This window comes from Tetrao urogallus, assembly GCF_951394365.1.
Source record: "Tetrao urogallus genome assembly, chromosome: 1".
NCBI lineage: Eukaryota > Metazoa > Chordata > Aves > Galliformes > Phasianidae > Tetrao > Tetrao urogallus.
Window position 1 is genome coordinate 49,540,299 of NC_136813.1, and position 22,406 is coordinate 49,562,704.

At 37.8% G+C, this 22,406-nt stretch overlaps 1 protein-coding gene across 1 annotated transcript; it reads left to right on the forward strand.

The window, feature by feature from the left end:
- Positions 1 to 65: 65 nt before the first annotated feature.
- Positions 66 to 21,065, forward strand: GPR180 (G protein-coupled receptor 180; the record flags this gene model as incomplete). Its single annotated transcript, XM_079546160.1, has 9 exons — positions 66 to 195; positions 1,679 to 1,837; positions 4,193 to 4,387; positions 8,259 to 8,439; positions 8,633 to 8,682; positions 12,388 to 12,545; positions 18,611 to 18,802; positions 19,156 to 19,233; positions 20,907 to 21,065. The coding sequence occupies 9 exons, from the start codon at positions 66 to 68 to the stop codon at positions 21,063 to 21,065; spliced, it is 1,302 nt and encodes a 433-aa protein (XP_079402286.1).
- Between the last annotated feature and the right edge of the window lie 1,341 nt (positions 21,066 to 22,406).

A 22,406-nucleotide genomic window follows, 5' to 3' on the forward strand; every position in this document is an offset into this window, starting at 1 on the left:
CGGCCCCAGTCGTAGCCCGGCAGGGCCGCTAGGTCACGTGGTGGGGGGGGTGGTGAATCCCCGCCATGGGGTGGCGGCTGCTGTGGCTGCTGTGCGCCGGGGGCGCCGCCTGGAGCAAGACGCTGCGGGGCGGATTCGTCAGCTCCGCCGCCCGGCTGGAGCCTTGGCGGCCCGTGGCGCGCTTCCAGTTCCGCGGTAGGTGCCCGCCGGGCAGCGGAACGTCTGCGGGAAAGAAACGCTACGGGGGGAGGGAAGAATAGAGCGGGAGCCAAGAAGGGTTGGAACGTGACCCTTGGGTGCTAAAAGGGAAACGATGTATGGGGTGGGGACAGCTCGAGGGGTGATGGGGAAGCACTTATCGGTGTCCTAGAAGATTAACGTAGAAGTGTTCTAAATAGGTCTGGGGGAGGGGAAGGGTGAAAGCGTTGCTTAAAGCTAAGGAAAGAACACCGAGCTCCAGGTGAGCGGCGTTCGGTTGTATCGCACTGTGCGAGCTGAGGTTGTCTGCTCCCTTAGAAACACTCCTGCCGTTCTGTGAATGTCTACAGGGGCTGGTGGTGGCGGTGCCGGCGAGGCCACGTGGGCTTCTATGCAACCTGCTGCTTGTTTTTCATAGCCTTTTTCCAATGACTGCTCTGACAGCCTGAAGTCAACATAAAGCCACCAAACTTGCTTTGCTTCAAGTAAACTTGGACTTTTGCAGCACCAGCTGATTCCTTCTCCCCGAATAATCCCATCTTTTAATTCGGGAAACTGTTCAAAACAATCCGTAGTGAGATATAATGATAGAATTTATCAAGATAGCTTTGAGGATCATAGAATGATCAGTCAACATCAGTTGTCTTAAGCTAATTCTGCAGTGGCCGAAACATGCGTCAGTGTTAAGGTGCAGCCTGCGGGAACACTCACAGAAGAGCACTTTTGAAGTTTGATTTTCTTGTAAATATGGTGATGGATAGTGATAGGAGAAGGAGGTTTTAAACTGAGACTGGGGAGGTTTAGGTTAGATTTTAGGAGGAAGTTTTTCACACAGAGGGTGGTGAGGCACTGGAACAGGTTGCCCAAGGAGGCTGTGGATGCCCCATCTCTGGAGGCATTTAAGGCCAGGCTGGATGTGGCTCTGGGCAGCCTGGTCTGCTGGTTGGTGACCCTGCACATAGCAGGGGGGTTGAAACTGGATGATCATCGTGGTCCTTTTCAACACAGGCCATTCTATGATCCAGTTATATGGTTTTATTCATTTGTCTTATAATCAAGTGTTTTAGATGTAATCAGTCAATAACATAAAGATCCATTGACTCAAATTCTTCTGGTATTTGGCCCAAGAGGTACCCTGTGGTACTCGTAATCATGCCTTGGAAATCCTGGAAAAAAAAGTGGGTGGAAGGAAGAAAAATATGGTCTGGAAGTCCATTTGAAAAAGAAAAAAGCAGTGGGAAGTAAAGAATTTGGGTTATGTTAGAAGTTTTTTTAAGTGTTGTTTTCATACTGTGTTACTGAGATGTAGAAAAATAGTGAAAATGTACAAACGTTTATGGAAAGTGGTAAAAAAAAAAAAAATTAGAAGTGAGGTGAGGCTTTAGTGATGCTACTTAATAAAGCTTTCTGCTGTGCTAGCCTTCTGTTCTTATGACTTGCATCAGGGCAATGCAGTTCATTCTATTTTTTAAATGTCAAGGTGACCATGCTGTTCTGTGTGTCCGAATCACCAATGTAGCAGCAGCTGTAACAAAAGAAGCCAGACTTCACCTGTTTCAAGCACAGGAGTGGCAAAAGCTACAGAATCACATCCAGGATCACAGATGTACAGAAAAATTCTCTAAAGCTCAACTGACAAGTGAGTTTCTATCTTCCCATTATGAATTAAGTTGTGGTTGTGTGTATTTAGAACACTCAATGTATCAGTGAATTTGGACTTTGCATGGGCTTTAGTCAGGGTAGAACTTTGACCTTTTGTAATTAAAAAAGATTCCAAGGAGTGCAATTGCTTCTTTGTATCACATCAGAAAACTTTGTTTGCAAGTTATGATTCAATAGGCCGCTGGAAAATGGCAGTCCTTGACGAGCAGTGAGTTACTGCAAATTTGATGACGCGTTCTGTTCTCATGCTCTCGTTTGCACACAGCTTAAAAATGAGGTTCAGGCTTGCGTTTACTCATCGAGTACAAAAGTTTTCTATAATTCTGCTTGGAGTGAAAATAAAAAGTTTGTTGTTTTTTTTTTTTTTTTTTAAATCTCAGGCCTTTCTGTATAAAGATTAATGTTTGAAGAATTAGGAAGAATGCTATTTCAAGATGAAACCGAAGTAGTTAGAATGAACAAATGGGTGATGTAGTCAAATGTGCAGTTTGAATTGTCACTTTTATTACTGTAGAATGAAAAAGAAAAGACTCAAACCAGTGGGGCCTTCTGCAGTTAGCATTAAACCTCTGAAATGAATGCTTGTAAGATAGGAGTGTATACACCAAGCACGCAGTAAAACCTTTTTCCAGTCCTTATTTGTCAGGAGGCTCCTCTTCCCAGTTTCATGGCAAATAACGCTTTACAAGGAAAAGAAAAAGCCAAAAGGATATTGTGATAGCACAGACCTGTCACTCTGACGTACATGAGCAAAATCAGTTGTATCCTTATTTAATTTTACTTCACATCCTGCAGGTTAGCTTGCAGGCCTGATGGAAGACTAATTAAATGTGCTCTGCACAATTCCTAGTTTTTATGCAGTTAAGGCTATAAATTCAACTGAGAGTACGAATGGAGAGCAGAGCTACCCCTTCTACATGCCATTTAACTTCTTTTTGTTTTAAGCAACATATGAAATCATTAATCTATCTTTACAAAGGTTGCTTTCTTTAAAGGAGTTCTGTCATTTTGAGTATTTAATTTATAAGATACACTGTTCCAAAGTGGAACACTTGCTTAGTATTGGCTACGCTGAACAAATTATCAGAACGCATTTTTTTTTCTGCTTCATGTGTTGTCTAAATTTGTATTTCTTGTCTATTGCTGCAGAGAGCTGTGATCCAACTGTTGATCCAGGAAGTGCATGCTTTCAGATAACAGAACATAACTTGAAACAAGTTTGTTTAAATTACATAGATCTTTCTCACAAGTTGACTTTAAGTTAGAAATTCATTCTGAATTTTGTCTACAGCAGGTTTAGAGATAATGAGTTTGCTAGGAGTTGATTTATGCTGGTGTTTGTAGTTTCTCTTGTAGAAAAAGGTTTGCATAAAAACCAGCTTTTGTAGAATTTTAATGAGCTTAAAATATTAAAATGAATCTATCAACAGTCCAGTAGTTATACTTTTAGTTCTTCTACAGAAATGACTTTAATCTATGGTGGAGCTGATAAGCAATGATCACTGTTACACTCATTAATTAATTCAGTAACCAGTGTAACAATGCTTACAGTTCTTGTAGTTTCACTCAAACATACAGAGCCACATATCAAATACGCATCAAATATTTATTTTGGAGAGCTTGCCCAATTGTTAACAGTTGATTTTAGGAAAAATACTGCTGAGATCAGTAAGCAGACGAAACTTCTCAGTCCTGCATAGTTAGTTTTAATGTCATTGATTTGAAATGTGTATTTTTTTCAGGCAGTGACCTCAGCCCTTTAATGTCTGTTGAATTTGTCTGTGTCAGTTTGGGGAAGATGCTATAAAAGATGCAAAGTTGCATTTTCAAAGCATGCTCATCAATTAGCATGTGGCTGTTGCATGTTCTGTGCTCTAAATATCTTTGAAAATGGGGTAGAATCAATTTCACAAGCAATTTTTTTTTTAATGAGGAAGTATCTCTTGGCTAATATAGAAAACTGATACTGTACCAGCCCCACTGATACTGTACCAGAGAGCAGAAATGTACTGAAGGTAATACTGTTTGCAGTTACTGGCTTCTGATGGAATGGATCCATTCTAGCAAACCCAAAAGCTGAGGAATGGAACGCAGCTCATATCTTCACCAGCCATTGTCTGCACCTAGTTGAAACCAAAGATGAGACTGGAAGTCTCATCTTGGGTATTGTGGTGAGCTTCAAAGCAAAGCAAAGACTGTTTTGCACTGTATGTAGTTCATAAGCTGTAAATAATGTTGTGTATTTAAATTCTATTTCCATTTAAGTTTAAGTTTTTTAAAGACAAGTTAATCAAGTCTCTACTCCTTTTTTGTTGTTTGTTTTCTTCCAAAGTGACTGTGAACCACACAGAGCAAAATCTGACAGTGTCCCAGATTCCTTACCCGGAAACATGGTATGTGTTTTATGTAGACAAGTTTACCTGCGAGGAGAATTATTCTGAATCCGAGGATATTCAGTTTGAAATGGTCTTACTAAATCCAGATGCAGAAGGGAATCCATTAGATCACTTTAGCGCAGGGGAATCTGGTAAGATTTCTTTTCTTAAAATTAGATTTGTAAGTTAAGGATCTGATCTGAGTAAGTCAGTACTTACTATGCTTGTGAAAATATGCTACTGGGGACAGGACAGCAGAGTCCGTTACATTTCAGGTCTGACTTTCTTAGAGAAGAGTAAACTTAAGTTCATTTTCTGATATTAGGGAAAAATCCTTCCCTTTCTCTAGTCTGACTTACCAAAACTTACCTGACTGCAGATATAGTATACAAGGAAAGATTGTGTTGATATGTTTGCTTATACGTTGTTTTTTTTTTTTTTTCTATTGAAATTGTAAGCTTCCAATTGATTGTGAATTGAATCCCTGATTTTAATAAATTTGTTTATTTAATGCGTGGAATTCCTTAGCTAGACTTTGTAAGACTTGAATCTGTACAATATGAATTCATGTACAACATAAACTTTTTGCCAGTACAGTGTTCACCGTCTAGGTCTCTCCAAGTTTTGTTATTCACAGGCTGCACATTGTGAAATGTTTCAATCCTAATTTTTTTATTTAAAAAATACAAATTTAAGACTTTAGACCTGCAGAGAAAAACTTTTGGAAATGACTCAAGGCAGCAGCAGAAGATAAGCATGCATAAAATTGTATGACACTCTGGCCAATCCAAATCAACTGAAATCTAGTGCTTAGTTTCACTGCTTTGGAAGGCCTAGTTAACATGCCACTGACTTTGCTTGTAGTGTAGGAAGAGTCCAGAAGGCTTAGTCTGTCTTCATATAGTGATGTAGCCTGTATACTCAGGTCTAGCCTTATAGCAGTGATAAGAATTGTGTGCTCGTCTGTCTTAATTGGTATCCAGAGAGTGTAGAGGGAACAAAGGCAGGTTCCTTGTTGAAGGGAGGAATATGTTAACACTGAAACTTTCAGAGGAACCTGTAAGAAAGCTACTTATCGACGGTGTTTCCAGACTTACAGGTTGACTTACCACTTCTCAGTTGTGCTTCTTACTCTGCAAATGTGGTTGGTGGTTCTAATTTGGTGAATTTTGTATGTGAAGTGAATTCTAAGTTAATTCACTTATTCTCAAAAAGTAGTTATTGTGTTCTTTTGCTAAACTGAGAGATAATCAGTGGCATTATGTGGCCTTTAAGTAATGTACAGACCTCTTAGGGAGACATCTCAGCTCTCTCTATTTTTTTAAGGACGATTTTGAAAATTAGGAAGCAGAACTCAGAAAAGCTTGCATGCCATGTAAGTAGATCTATAATAAAGCTGTAGGAAGTAGGAAATAGGATGAGCTTTACATGCCACATCTTCCAAGGTTGCAGATGAACACCTCTTTATTCAGAATGAAAAATGGCAACACTGCCAGGAATCCTGAAGTGACATGCCTGTGTCTGTTTTTCAAAGAAGCAAGGAGAATTTCTTCTCTCTAGAACATTAGACCATCAGAGAAGAGATCCAGGTTCATTTTTTGTATTTTATTTCCTTTGAGACGGATAGCATCTGCTTAGCTACAGATGGTTTCAGTTAAGTCACTCTTTACTCTAGTCCCTAAAATTATGTCTCTGCCGTGAAGCATTCTCAAAATTAAATGGATAGGCTATAAAGAAAGTATAGGAAAGAACTTGCAACTATAACTTCTGATTAGGGTGTTTACCTTTTGAGAGAAGGAGGCCTGGTTTCCAGTCCCTAGCAAGCAATTTTTAACATTTTACATGGTAAGATATTTAGATAAGACTGGCAGTGGGATCTAAAGCTTCCAAGAGCAGCTGACCAAGTGAACAGCATCTGGATGATCTTGAAGTTAGGTATTAGAAACTAACATACGTTTTATTTTCTGTGTCATAGAACGGTTTAGGTTGGAAGGGATGTTAAAGATCATCCATTTGCAACTGTCTGATGTGGGCAGAGGCATCTTCTGTTAGATCAGGTTGCTCAAAGCCCCGAACAAGCTGGGCTTTCTAAGAATGGGGCATCCAACAGCTTCTCTGGGCAACTTGTTGCAGTGCCTTATTGCACCATGAGTGAAGAATTTTGTCCTGATGTCTAATTCAAATCCACCTTCTTTTCATTTAAAACCATTATCCTTTGTCCTATCGCTGCATTCCCTAATAAAGAGTTATTTCCCCAACTCGAAGTGATGTGGAAGGAGGAAGAATTAAAAAGACAGCTTGAAAATCACTTCTGTTGTTTTTTGGTGGAGTGTTTTTGGTTATGGGTTTGATTGTTTTGTTGGGTTTTTTTTTGGTCTCACACCAATTGCCACAGTTTCTCTCTAGTGGCAAAGAGCTTTCTATCCTGAATGCTTATTATTAAAAGCCTTTCTTTTTTTCCTAAAAGAGTTTTTAAAGTGCACCCAATCATCACGATGAGAAATAACATATCTATGTAATCCTTACCAACTTTGGTGGGTGGCTGAAGAATCATAGAATCCCCAAGATTGAAAAAGATCTACCAGATCGTCCCGTCCAACTGCCCACCCACCACCAATAATTACCCACTAAATCATGTCCCTCAGTACAACATCTAAATGAACATCTCCAGGGTCATTGACTCCACCACATCCATGGGCAGCCCGTTCCAATACCTCACAACTCTTTTATGGAAGTAATATTCCCTAACATCCAACCAGAAGATAGATAAAAAGTGAAAAGAATAAGATATTTTGTCCTAAGAATGCTTTTTTGTTGTTGTTTTGTTGTTGGTTTTTTTGGGGGGGGTTTTTTTTTTTTTTTTGGTCAATCATAAATTAGACAGAGGTATACAAGGGAGGCACAGTGGCTCTCAAGTGTTAGATTTTTAGAGAGTCTTTATTAACAGATGGTCTTCGTCTCCTGTTTCAGTGTATGCATTTTAGCCATAGAAGTTATTTTGTAGTACTAGCAAATATTAAGAACTCATCTAGTTCTAATGATCTTCAGCTTACATACTGAAGGCTATTTCTCATCTCTGGTGGAAGCCGGCTGATAGTTTTAATTTAAGAGTTGTTTTGCTGGAAATAAAGCCTGATTCTGCAGGCACTGCATGGTTTCGAGGAAGGCTGGAGAGGAAAAGCAGAAGTCTTCTGTGTAGAATTCCCATTTGCCCAGTTTAACTTATGCTTCCTTGGCTTTTTTACTCTGTTAGCTCATATGGTGTGTTCTACTGTTTCTAGGTAGCAGGAAAGAGTCCAGGATCCAGGTCTTCAAGTGCAATATCTTGCCCAACTACTGCTAGACTGAAAGTCAAACAGCTTCTGTTTTAGAGATATCAGAAACTTTGCACATTTTTTGTTGCAAAAAAAAAAAAAAAAAAAAAAAAAAAAAAAAAAAAAACCACTAATTTTCTGTTCATTTTTTTTCTTTCCATTTCATCTGAAAGTTTTCTGTATTTGTCAGCTCTATTTCTTGAAATGTTTTATGTGGAAGAATAGTGACACCCAGTGGTTAACAGCGTCCTGGGTTTTTCTCTTTTCATGCTGTGCCTTTAAAAATTGTAGGAAAAAAAAAAAAAAAAAAAAAAAAAAAAAAAAAAACCTAAAAATGAGTCATTTAATAAGTATATTTCTGATGAATGGGCTGCAGTTATTTTCTTTTTGCCAGGAAGTTGGGTGCCACTTTATACTACATGAGTAATTACTACAGAGCTTTTCATTTTGAACAGAATTTCTCCTAAGTTCAGAGAAGGTATTACTGGGTAAAAAACACTTCCTAATCAGCTTTTTGAAGAATTCATTGACTCCTGGATAAAATAGGCTGGGGTTTGCACATTTTATCTTTACTATTATTTTTGGATGACAATTACTTAGTATTATCCGGTGATTATATAAATAACATATGGAGATTTTAGCTTACTGCTAACAATAGTATTTCTGTATAAAAACTGAGCTGTATTTCTTTTTTTTTTTTTCCCCACAGGATTACATGAATTCTATTTCCTGCTTGTCCTAGCATACTTTGTAACTGCTTGCATATATGCACAGTCTTTATGGCAGACAATTAAGAAGCACGGACCAATGCATACTGTATTAAAAATGCTCTCAATTGCATTACTATTGCAGGCTGGTTCAGCTTTTGCCAACTACTTGCATTTCTCCAGGTATCTTTACTTTTGCTTTTAATCTTAAGACTTGAAGGATGTGCTGTTTTAAAGATTAGTACATGGTCTTTCCTGTGCTGATTCTTACAAAATTTAGGTCTCACTTTTTAGAAGCTGCCCAAGTATAGTTATAGAGAAAGCACAAACATAAGTATCACTTACATTAAAATATCATCTTTTACTCTGTTATCAGTTATTCCAAGGATGGAATAGGAGCACCTTTTATGGGAAGTCTGGCAGAATGTGAGTATGGACATCTGCTGTTTTTTATGTATTCCTACACATTAATCTGTATAATGCATTAATGAATGTTCTTGTTAGACAGAATCATTATCCTGCCCCGTATCATTGTATTTCTAACATGAAATATTGAGCAACTTTTAAGATGTTCTTCTGAAAAGTAGGTTTTGTTTCGAAAGTTTAGAGTAACTGCACTTAAAGCCCTATAGTTGCAATCCATCCTACAAATATTTACCTACGTATCTATCATATGAGTAAATCTTTCAATATGTTGAAGAGTTTTGCTGAGTTTGCATAATACACTGAAGCTTTTGAGGAAACTGTCACATTTTGTGGAGTGTGTTATTTCATTAGCAAATTTAACATTGATTATAACAAACGCACGTTTTATAGCACGAGTGATAAGGTTAGAAAGGTCTAAAAAGTAATTATGCAAAGGATTGATGGTAACAAAGCATTTTTTGTTGCTCTGTATAGATTTCCTAAGTTCTCATGTGAACTGAATTCTATTAACAACGCTACCCAAATTGCACTAGTTTATTCTTGCAAGATGGTTTGGAATCTAAGGTTGCTTTTCTTTATTTATTTATTATTTCTCCTCTGTGTATTTTACATTTGAAGCATTTAGTGACTCTTTCTGAGCTAATATGTTGCACTTTGATTCATCCGGAGTATGCCAAGAAAGCAGCACTGTGATAGTGAGATGGCATAGGCGAGTAACAACCTGTATAGAAAAACATTTCCTGGCTTAGAATTCTTTTAGAAACTTGCAGTTGGAAATAACAGCCTCTTGATGGCACTTGGCTCCACAGTAATTGACACTCTTGTTTCAAGAAGTCGGGTTAGAGCTCTTTGCAGCCTTTCTAGCAACTGGGTTTTTTAATTTTCCCTCTCGTCTCCTGAAATGAAATTAAGTTGAGACTATGGAAGTAGCCATTACTCCTCTCCACTGAGAAATCCATTGTTAACTATGCAACCAGAACTGTGGAGAAAATAGCTGCATCTGAGAGTTTCTGTGTATGCGTGTATGGATTGAAGTGGAAATCACACTTCTGTTTGCTTACGGTGGAGTTTACTAAGAATGAAATAGTGTCTTTGAGTGAATACCTGAATTCAGATGGCTCAGCTGAAAGACTTTCACTTTCATACTGTTTTTTAAATTTGTGGTTCCCAAAACAGTAAGGAAGCAGAAGGAAAAGTGGAAAGCTTCAGTGCTGATTACAATTCTGAAGGATAGGCAATAGTAAGTATAATTTGGAAATGGAAGATGCTACCATCTTTTTTCCTGTGTTAGAACAGAAATCCTGGATAAATGATCCCATTTTCATTAATTTCGCTGGGAGCAGAATTCCTTCTAGAAACCTGTTCAGGTGCTATGCCAAGCAATTGTTCGTTTCCCAGCGTTATTTAATCCTTACAACATATAAAAACCTGACACTGTCTAACTCATCTGAATGAATCATATAATCATATAAATCACATGAATAATTCTGGCACGTAAAAGCATCTCAAATAGCAATCTTTTAACTTCTGATAAGATCAGAATGTGAAAAATCAAATAGTATTGTTATAGCTGTTGATCAGCTGAAAAAGTTGTTCAGGCCAACTCCTGTTCTTAGCCCTGCCGTCAGAGTGGTTCCAAAAAATGTTTATCGATGTGGTGATAGGTGCTTTATAAGTGTGTATGCATATAAATTAGGTATCAGTTCGGTAGTTTGTGACTTCACACTCATCCCAGATATCATGAGATCGTCATTTTCCAACTTTTCTTAAATATAAAGCCTCTTCTTACTTGTAGGTAAGATGTATGTGGCACCAGTGACCAAAGCCTGTACTGATTTTGGTCTGAAACTGTTTTACCTGAGAATCTGCTTGCATTATTGCTACACTGAAGAGCAGAGGAATGTCTGTATCCAAGATGTGGTTGAGAGATGCTGTCTGGCTATAACTTACAGGGAAGGTTATCTTAAGGACTGAGAGAAAATAAAATGATTGAATGCTCTCCAGAGCATCCAGATTTATTCAGACACTTGTCTAGCCTGGATTTGTAACATGGATTTGGCATGCCTTGAGCTCACATAACAATTTTTCTAAGGTATACCGTGCCTAGCTAGCATTGTAAAATAATCCCAGGCTCATTTTGCCCCAAAATACCAGTTTTTTTTTTTCAAGTTTGTGTCTACTGAAAGCTCTTTGACATTTGCTAAATAAAAAAGGTGTCTGCAGGTGTTACAAGTATGCAAGCGTATAAAGCACAAGGATACCAAATAAATCCCAATAGTAACATGTTAACATGTTGAAATTTTTTATAGCTATATTTTGCTAGTATTGCTGACTGTCAAGGAAATACAGTAGCTGATCTTCATTTGACGCACATCCCTTGTGCGTGTGTTAATCTATGTATAGAGGCAGCATTTTCTATTGTATGTGGAAGTACTTTTTTTTTTTTTTTTTACAATACATTCCAGCAGTTGCATAAAATTGAAAGTTTTCCTCTATGCTGTAGAAATATTTATCTTATATCTGATAAGAGAAGTGGAAATGTCAAGTATGGAACTAATTTAAATGAGCTAAAATATTAAGTGATTAAAAAGGATTATTGTACATAGTGACCACCTCTAATTTCTGAAACAAATGTGAAATTTACACAAGAACTAATTTCTCAAGTTGCTTTTAGATTCTGATACACGGCTACTTTGAGCCTGTTTACACTGAAGTCTATACACCAGCTTTAAAATTGTTCAGTAAGTTTCAGTCAGAAATTTACCAGCTCGGTGATGCTTGAGGGTAGCTTCAAACTCAAGATTTTCTATGATTCTGTGAGAGCTCTGAAGCTTAAAAATCACCTGGAAATAAGCTTTCAGTTCTTTCTAATATAAGCAGGACTTCAGTGAGGATGGAAAACAAATGGTTTAGTATATTCTAGCTTGAAATTTTCCTTACTCAGATGCAGCTTCAAACACAGGTTAGAGACACTGATTAAGAATGTAGCTTTATGAAGTACGTTTTAGTTGTTTCCAGACTGGGGAAAAAAGAAGTGTGCACAGTGAAATGAGGTAAGGGGAGTCTGCATGTAATAAAGTATAGACAGATTACTGCTACAAACTAAGTTAGTGCTAGGGTTAGTCATTATATTTACCCCTTTAAGTATCTGACTGTGGAATTTGTCCCAAATATTTGTGCTTTCTGTTACAAGCTACGCCTTCCTTAAGACAAAATGCAATTAATTTAGAAGTACAGTGCCACTGTTTGATTTTTGAACAAAAGTTTTGTGGAACAAAGGAAGGAGTTCGTTTCATTGTGTTTCATATTTGCTGTGTGATTAACATACATATGATTTTAGTCCACTGGCCTTTATAAGTTTGTTTATGCAGGTGGATTCCTGAGCCTAGACTTCTTTGACACAAGAGTAGAAGTTGGAAGAATGTGGCACTGTGCCCACATCATTGCAAAATTACAGCATAAGTAGAGGGAAGCTGGTCGTGGTTTTTTTGGTCATTTAAAAATGATCAAAATAGCCACATTATGTGGCAAACAAACTTCAGCTAATCAAACTGTTAATAGAGATTATAAGCAAAGGTGATTCTGAGGCATAAATATCCATCCCTTGTTTGTGGGGGTAGTGAATATTTCTCTTTGTTTTGAAAAAAAAGAAAAAAGTGTGTTTTTGTTGTGACTCTGTATTCTTTTTTCTTTTGTTTTCAATAGTGTGTGACATAGTCTCTCAGATACAAATGCTTTATTTGCTGTTAAGTCTATGTATGGGTTGGACAATAGGCAGAATGAAGAAATCTCATAGCAGACCTCTTCAATGGGATTCCACTCCAACATCTACTGGCATTGCTGTAGTAGTTGTTGTTACACAGGTTTGTATTTTACATTCGTTCTTATACTGAAACGTACAGTTGCTATTAAGTATGACAGAACTATGAACCAACTAATTTCAATATTTTATGAGAAACAAGAGTATCAAGACTGGAGAAGAAAAAAAAAAAACCCACAGCACAATGTGCACCCAGCAAGTCTAATAAGTAACAACAGTTCCTCTTTATTTTGACAGTTTAAGGTATAGCTCCACAGTATGTTCTTGTTCAGCAGTAAAACCACTTAAGAAGTTCCCACAGTTCTCCAAACTCCCAGTTGTATCAGTTGTTCATAATATTATGCTGCAAACCAGATCAGTGGAATGTTCTAGACTGAATTGGAAGGAAAAAAAAAAAAGTTTTGGCACGGTTTTACCAATCTGATTTGCAATGTGGTCCTGTAAATAGCTGTCATCAGTACAGTTGCATGGTTGTGAACTGTGACGTTAGTGCTGACAACGAGGGGCATGGGAGGAAAGATGAGAGAAAGATTCTTACAGTTCTTTTTCTGTCACCAAAAATATGAGACTGTGTCCTCATCTTCAAACCACTCCAATAGGATGTCTGATGGTCTTTTCAATCAGTATAAGGCAATTCTTTAAAGGTTCATATGCAGGATTGTTCTTGCAAATATACAAATGGTGTGACACATAACTTCATTCAAATGTTTTTCTATTAATATAAATTAGAAAGTCAAGTAAACCAGTAACTTAAAAGTAAATTGTAATGGAGATCATCTAACCCTGGTGGTGTCTTTTGTAAACAAATTTTTTTAAATCACAGCATAAAGACAAGAGAATCTGAAAGCCATTGAGAATGAGAAGAACAGGGAGAAACTGGAGACAGTAATGAGGAAGAGATCATACTAAAGATTTTATGCCATTTGAGTAATGTCTGTAATTAGTGCTGCTTCCAAACTAAATAAGTGGACTGCTAAAACATTAAGAGTAGCTGGGAGCTTACAGTATTCTTGCTAATTAAGAATGTAAGCCAAAGCCTATTAAGGTCAATGGGACTGTTGAAATTTAAAGATGGGTGTCAAAGTAAGGTGGAATGAACCTATCTAGCCCCAGAAGTTTTACATACTGGTAGTAAAGACTTCTAAAGTATTTAATTCTATTCATGCCTCTCCTCTGGTACATACATATGGACGTGTTAATACTCTGTCACTTGAGACTGGAAAGTTTGTTGTTGTTTTTCCCTTTTTACTATACATAGAAAGGGCACCCAGGTATCATCAACTTGATCTTGTTTTAGTTGTTACTTGTGGTAAAAACTGGGGCAAGCATGATACAGACATGCTGCCCCAGTACTGGTCCATTATATATATACTATTGGCTATTTGAGTACCAGCAGAGGATTGATATAAAATTGGCTGCCTTCTCCCTGTGAGAGCATATCTCTGCCACGTCTCCCTTTTCGGTACTGTTGGAAATGTCAGGTTTGCTAGGAGTCCTGTAAGAACAGAATACAGATATCACTGTATGTCATTGCCTCTGTGGTTCTCCAGTCTGTTTCAGTGTCTGCTGTCTCCAGCAAAAGCTCTTTGACACCAAGAGTATCCTTAGCCTTTCTGGAGAGAGCTGTTTTCCATCACGTGTTCAGTACATACAATTTTTTTTCTGACAGATTTCTTCTCCTTGTAGAAGAATGCAACTGTTGAGCTCAGGGGAGCAGAACCTGGGCCATGTCAACTCCATCTGTGACCTCAGGATCTCATTCCCTCAATTAATCTGTTTATTGGTCTAGATTGATGTGGGTATTGGATCTGTAACTGGACAATCAGTGATGGTGATCAGTGTTCACTTCTATTAACATAGCATAATCTCTTTTCTGTCCTGCTCTTCCGCAGAAATTCTTATAGGAGAGCTAGCCTCTTTCCATCCAGAAAGTGGATAGACATACGTGTATAAGCAGAGATTTCTCAGGATTACTATGGAGGATACTGGATACCACATGCATTACCTTAACACAGCAGATAGAGTTTGAACCATGTTTTATTGACATTCTGCTGTTGTTCTAATTCATATTCCTGAAAGTTTTCAGGTTGTTTTTTTTTTTTTGAGGTGGGTTTGTTGATTGGTTTGTTTTCCTTGTTGTTTTCTCTCCTCTTTCCACTGATGCTGTTGATTCTTTGCTTTTATTCTTTCAAAAACAACAACTTCCCAGGCTGTGTTTACAGATTGCCATCAATGTAGAGTGGCCATTGCCTCCTTGCCAGCAAAATCTCATGTGATCTTTGTGGCGGCAAACAGATAGCATCTCAAACAAGAGACAAGCCTTCCGTTCATCATCTCCCTTTCTCCTAATTTGTTCTTTTTTTTTTCTCTTTCACTTTCAGCACAAAAGATTCTCAGACCGCTCTGCATTCATTAACTATTCCACACTTTGCTGCTAAGACACAAACCTTGTTCATAACGTTTTGCTGATAACAAGCCTTTCCCATCACACAGACACAAGCGGTTTCAACTTTCAGGGCTGATCAGAGCAGAGGTAGCGATTACAGAAGGAAAGCTTATCACTTTGACCAAAATGCATATAGAATCTTGCTGTATTAAAAGTCATGCTTCACAGAGGTCTTAGATACAGTCCAAAGGTGCACTCAGGGTGAGCTATGCTTCTGACCTCAGATCTGAAACATTTGTTACTGTACCTGAGTTCATGACATTGCGTACTCAAGTACTAGATACTAGCCTTGTCTTCCTGCCACCTAATTTCCCTTTTGCTTCCCCTTTACCTTTATGTCTCAGCAATTATCTACTCCATGCAAACTGGCTTTTACTAGAGATTGATATGTTATCTTGCTCTAAAGTCATTGCTGGCATAGCAAGGAGCATAAAGCGTTCCACCATAATAGTTTCCGTATGACAGAAGAGGTGTCTATTTGGTTCTTCATCATATGGATGTGGAGATCCAACTTGTATAACAGGAACATCAAGATAATGTCCTTGGTGAGCTTCTTTTAGCTGATAGAGGGAGAACAGTACTGGACAGCAGTTGGTGTCCTATGTCTGGTATGTTACATAAAGGGGAAAGACCATCTCCTTGTTGTGATTTTAATGTTGGACATAAAGCTGTGCACTCATACAGCTTGTCCAGTTCTTCCATAAGCAGCCTGAGCAGAGCTGTTCTTATGGATAACAATTAGGGTATTAACCCTGACTTCTTCTCAAAGGTGAAACAATTCTGCTCAGTGATCACAACAACAAAATCTGATTTCGTTTTGAACGTGTAGGTGCCTGTGTATTTTTTTCATCTCGTTCCCAATACTACAGCAGAGGGAGCAGATGTGTGCCTTTCTGTGGTCAAGTTGAAGGGCATCAGAGCTTACTAACATTATTCTCAGGCATGGCCATGGAGATTTTGACTTCAAAATCAAGTTGGTCTGTGAAATCTCTCCTTTCACTGAGAGCACACTGCCTAATCCACTCTAGCTTACAAACACTCCGTAGCACAGATTTCTATTTTATAGAATGCTGCTTTTCTCCAGTGAGCAAGAATAGATCCTGCTCATAGTAAGAGCAATGACAAATATTTTTATTTCTTCAGGTTTCCTATGTGTTGCGCTGACAGTTCCGTTTCTGTCTGTAATGCTTCTGCTTTCTAATTATTTTGGAATAGCCTAGTGAAACTTAAAGGAGCTGAACTGCTGTGATCTTACACTGCTGTCACTGCATACAGTCTTTGTTCAACTGTGTTGTCTGCACAGCTTACATTCTTTAGAGGGCTAGTCCTGAGCGTACCATGTTGTCAGGTGCCATTTTCCTATGAGGATTTGGACTTTGTTCTCATGATTGCTTTGCTCCAGCTCTTTGTCATCTTCTCATGAAAGTGGCTTCCTTCGTTGATGTTACTTTTGGTGGTAGGTTAAGGATGATTCAAACCCTCCTGAGCTCTGTTCTTCAAAGCTGAGATAGCTGTGGCACCTACCTAAAACTCTTAATTGGATTGGTATCATGCTTCATGTTCATGTCAGGGAGATTCTATATATATATTTTTTCTGAAATTTCTTCCAGTCCAAGGATATTAAAAATTGAGTTCCCATGCGTCAACGTCAACAAATGAAATACTTTGTGCAAGACTGCTGTCATTCTATAACTAGTAGAATCCTTGATGTTTTCTGGGTGTATTCTACCTCATCTGAAATTCTATTTCTGTGTTGGGAATTCATCCATTTCATACCAACACTACTGCTTTAGCCACAACTTTACCAAACACTGCTGTTTCTCAGGATTTTAAGAGCCACTTGGTCTTATTTCAGGCTTAATCCTTGAGAGGATTCTCCGTCAAATAATTCGATCGTCTTGAGTTATTTGCTTGGAGTTGTCCAGAAAAGGTGTTTCAGCAGCAGTGTTTGAAGAACATTGGTCAGATTATTTACTAGTAGTAATCAGTGATATTCAAGATATGCTTTATACTTCTTATTCTCTCATATTTCCATTTTCTATTCAGGTGGCTGAGAAGTAATTAAAATGACAGCAGTCATGTTCACTGTGTCATAGTCAGAGTAAGGGAAGGAAAAAGTGAAAGAGTACTCTCAGAGCATATTCTTAGCCAAAAACATTCTAGTCTCAACTGACAAGACTTGAGGACACCCACCTTTGGAATGCACAGGTGTATTGCACATTAAAAAAAAAAAAAAAAAAAGTTTATATCAGTAATCTTTCTGTCTTTATAATATGGATGTAGTTAGAGAGCCTTTGAATTTGTTCAGAAAGGAATCTGACTAATGTAGATTTCTAAATTGAGGCATACAGTGTCTCTTTCTGACAGCCTTTAGAGCTACCTTGCTCATATAAATCAAATTTGACTACCTTTTTTCAGAAAGCCTGCTTTATTAGACACCTGAAACCCAAGTGCAAGTTATATGTCTGTAGTAGGTGGACTGGATTCCAGCGTATATTCAATTCTTAAAATGCCACTCAGCTGCTACGTGCTGCTGGGAGCCTAAATTTTACGGGTATTCTAATTTGTAATGTTAACAATCCCAAACTCTTGAAAAGGTTTTATTCAGCAAGACCCATCTTTCGTGCAACTCTGCAAGTAGGCACCTGCCTTCTATTCAGCTGAGACTCAGAAAGTAGGCTTTTCTTAATCTGTTTTTCCTTAGAGAATCTATCAGTGTTCTTTCTCACAGTGCTCTTCTAACATTGGATTCTACAGCAAGTGGATACAGTACTGTTTTTCTGAGAGTTAAAGTGGATTACTGTCTTGCATCTGTTGGCCGGAGTGTTTGTCCAGGTGTTGCAACAGCACTTGGAACCTGTGACACTGCCTTTCACAGTCCCTAAGAGGGTTCCAAGCCAGTTGCTTGCAGAGTCAGGCTTGCTCACGGTTTTTGACCTAGCTGATGTTGAATTCTTTTCTCCACGATGGCACAGCTTCAATAGAAGGGGTGGAGAGTGGCCCACCCAAGAACAGCCTATAGCCTGGCAGTTAGGGCACTCTCCAAGGAGGTGGGAGATGTGAGTTGGATTTCCTTTAGGCAAAGAAGGGAATTGTGGGAGATCCGAGTTCAACTTGGGTGAATGCTTCATCCTTCAGGCTATTGTATAAAAGGGGCAGCAGCACCACCCTCTTACTTCCCCATCTTTAAAAATAAAAGTGAATCCTGTTAGGATTTTGAAAGAAAAGGCGTAGTCGCCTGCCTTTGAAACAAGCTTTACAGGTTGTGAATCCCAACTGGAAGCAGACACCTCCCTGTATCGTTTCAGTGGGCTTCCTGCTGACTAGGCTGACTGTTTAACTACATCAATATATTGGATTTTGGGCTAAAATGCTACATTCCTTCTACCTAAGTTAGAGAAAACTGTAACTTGTCAAACTTTCTACAAGTTATGGAATGCAAGAGATGAGATCCTGTTCCTGCCAGTCAAATTTGGAGTAATGCACAGTCCTAGAAAAGTAGTTCTGGCCAGGATTATTTGTTATGTAACATGGGAGTCTCCAGCAAGCAGGGAAGAGCATGACCAGTTGTGCTGATAATTTGATCTGTGATAGAAAGACAATTGAAGTTTCATGTGAGATTGTTGCTTTCTGAATGTATGTTACTGTTGTTCTTTTTCCAGACCTTTTTATTAATTTGGGAACAGTTTGAAGATACTAATCATCACAGCTACCATTCACACCATGGCTTAGCAAGCGGACTGCTTATTGGCCTCAGAGTTTGCCTAGGTTTGTCACTGGCTGCTGGTCTTTATCAGATCATCACAGTGGAGAGAAGCACGCTGAAAAGGGAGTTCTATATCACCTTTGCTAAAGTACGGGCTCATGGAAACTGATTCCTTTTGCTGTAAATGTAATTGTGGCACGCAGTTGACTAAAGCACTGAACTGTTTTCCTCCATAAGAAAGTTAATATTTAAGTGTCTGATTTGATTAAATTGCACCCTGTCATCGTACTCCGAGCAGTCATTTTAATTTGACAAGGAGCAAAGAGCTTTTCTAAACAGAAATCCCACCTTTCATTGTGTGGTTTTCATTCTGTTGATTGAAAATTAAACAATGGATTCATAAAAAAGACAGAAATGTAAATGCAGTTCCTTTAACTGTCATCTCTTTCTTCTTAGCTGGCGTATAGTTATTTTATAACTTACGCTCTTCTTTTCTTTCAGGCCTGCATTCTCTGGTTTTTGTGCCACCCATGTCTTGCAACCGTTTCTGTAATATTCAGAGAATATCAAAGGGAAAAGGTATGTACAGGCAAGATAAAAGAGATGGAATTTGAATAGTAGTTGTTCTTCATGTTCAGTGTTTGTTAGCAAACTCATGCTCTTAGGCTGTTAATCTTATGACCCCAAAGGAACTTGAAAAGTCTTAGTCACACAGCTCTTATTGATGCTAATGTGAGTCATATTTTACAAAGGCATACTGGGTTTGAATCATCTAAGAGTAATCGTTTCTAGGTGAAGGGGGGTTGGGAGATGGTTAAGTCAAAGGAAAATGTGGAGGGGGTGTTTCGTTTTATTGTTTGCTTGTTTGTTTTTTAATTAAAAGCACCTTGGGGTTCTTTTAACAAAGCTAGCAGAAAGATAAATCAGTGGATTTTTTTGTTGTTTGCTTTTCAGTCTTCGTCACTTAAAAGCTTTATGTGGCTAAATAGGTCAAGGAACTTGTAGCTGAACTGTAGATTAAGAGATCTATCCAAATGCCTAGTTTGGTTTGTGAGCTCTAAACATTTAAAAACAAAGGTAGACTTACTGGATTTCTTGATTGCTTAATTATATTGGGAACTAGAGAACTGGTGTGTGAAGCCTGCCATGTTCAGATAAAGTGCATTTCTATTCTCAGGTGATCGGCTACCTCAGTCCGGGGTAGTTTGCTTCTTTACTTTATAGTTACAAACACCTTTGCATTTATATGCAAATATTTTCAGAAAACAAGCTTTTATTTGTGTGGGGAATGTAGAAAGAGGGATAAACATTTACTCAAAATATATAATATTTATGAAATATTGATATAATGAAACACCATGTTTGGTTTTGTTTTAAAAAAAAAAGAGAGAAATTCAGGGGGAAATAAGAAGAAACCTCCTCTAGATCAACAAAAAAAATCTGTTAGTAGTGCTTGATGAATACATCAATGCAGTAGGGTGAACAGTGAGTGACAAGAGGTGGAATGAGTTAATAAAATTTTGCAGTATTTTGAGAGTTTGAGTTTACTGAAGAGAGATTGTAGTTGCTGTCCTCTTGGATCTTAAGAAAGTTTAGTCATCATGTGCAGCTGGAGTTCCTACATTACAATGATGTGTTTTCTCCTTTAAATGCATTTAGATAGAATAGAAATGTATGATCAATAAATACAATATTTGTGCAAGAAAAACATTTGTTTTAACAGACTCTCTGTACCAAAACTTAGACTTCTGCTTTCTCAGAAGCAGTAGGTACCCTGATGGTTTTGATTAAATACTGCCCTATGTGTCTCTTACAGATTAAGAGACTTGCACTGAGGTCTAAGTGAGACTGTTAAATCACTTCCATCACAGCTCAGTGACTGTGCTAGTTCAGAGTATTTTCAGGTTGTTGTTTTTTTTTTTTTTTCCCTCCATTCGTTGTAAGAAAAGAATATCTAAGCATCACCTCTGCTTGTGGAACTGCATGGGTGGTGAATTGCAAGTCTGAAATTCCCCGGAACAGAGACCGCCAGAAGGCGTTATGTGACTTGCCTTAGGGCCATCTGCTGATTTGAAAACATCCAGGTGTGAGAGCGTGAATCTTGGACTTGAGCTTCACGTTCAAATCTTCTGTAACTGCAGCAATATTAAAAGATTTAAAGTTAAGCTTCAAGCACACGCATATTGTGCTGGTAGAGATTTATTTGGGCTTGTTTTTCACTTTTTCTCTTTCTCCTTTTTTTTTGTCTTCAGATTATTACCATAGGTGTTATCCTCTGTCAGTGCATCTCCATGGTTATCCTCTACAGACTTTTTCTCTCTCATAGTCTATATTGGGAAGTATCTTCACTGTCATCAGTGACATTGCCACTGACAGTATCCTCTGGACATAAAAATCGACATCGCTTCTGAGATGTTTAGGAAGAATATGTTATGTAAAGAAAAAAAAAGTGCAATAATGATCTAAATATGCAGGTATTTTTGTCACAGGTATGTGATACATTGGTTTCACTGGAAAACTGGGTGATAGTATCAGAGCATTTCATGGAACTTTGGTCTGACACGCTCCGTAGGTTAATTTGTTACAGTATTGTTAAGTGGAAAAATCTGTAATTTGAGTGATTTCCTAAATATGATGTGTGTGCAGCACGGGTGCTGAGCCATACCACAGGCAAGTGTAAGGAATCTTTCTTCTCCCATTTACAGCCACAAAAAATGTCCTTACTTTACATCGATACTAGGTTTGAAAGTCTTATAAAATACGGTTCTTAAAATGTCTACAAGCTCAAACAAGTCTGATATAGGCCAGTTGTGAAATTGATGTGATACCTTATGATGAATACAAGTTTTTTGGGTTGGTTTTTTTTTTTTCATGCTTTAGGAAAAAGATGCATTTTATGTATAAGTATAAAGGAAATGGAAACAAAAGAGGGAAAGTCCACTAAAAACGTATATAAAATGTTTACAACCATCTGCAGGAAACTTTCCTTTATCGTTGGTGTGAAATAAAAGCTTTTTTTATGCAGTTACTGTTCATATTGGTTAGAACTGTGATGAGGGTGGGAACAGAGTTTGTGTTTTCCTCTTTTGAAGTAAATGTGACTGAAAATTTCACCTAGTAGTGAAGATCTAAACAATATTTGAGGCTTAAGAAGATACAGCATCATAAAGGTAATTAAAACAGCAGGCTCACATTAAAAAAAAAAAAAAAAAAAAAAAAGCCAAGAGAAAGAAATGGGTGATGTGGCACTAGAATTTTAATCCTGATATAATTCATTTCTCTTACATTGAGGATTCAATCATAATTAAGCCATATACACAGATTAAATTAACAGAAGCATTTCATATAAATGTTGGTTTCAGTCATCAACTACCCATGAATTCCTGCCCAAGGATACTTAATCAGGATTAAATTTTCTATGAATAATTGAAAAACAAAATACTCACTGGATTTGTTATAATCCATGTTGGCACTGAGTTCTAAGTAGTTGCCATCTTCCATCCATTGTAATAAAGCCATACTACTTTGTGATGCCCTCGCATTCAGAAAAACAGTGTAAATATATACTTTATTGAAGTGCCTATTTATTGAGTATGATTAGATCATGCTGACATTTTCCTTCGTAACAAGAACATACCTATTACCGTTGTGACTGCAGTCTCTCTTGGATTTTCTTTAATTATTTGTCATAGTTTAGCCTTCTTCCCATGAACGTGTGTCTCTTCACAATACTGATTTTATTTTCAGGTAAA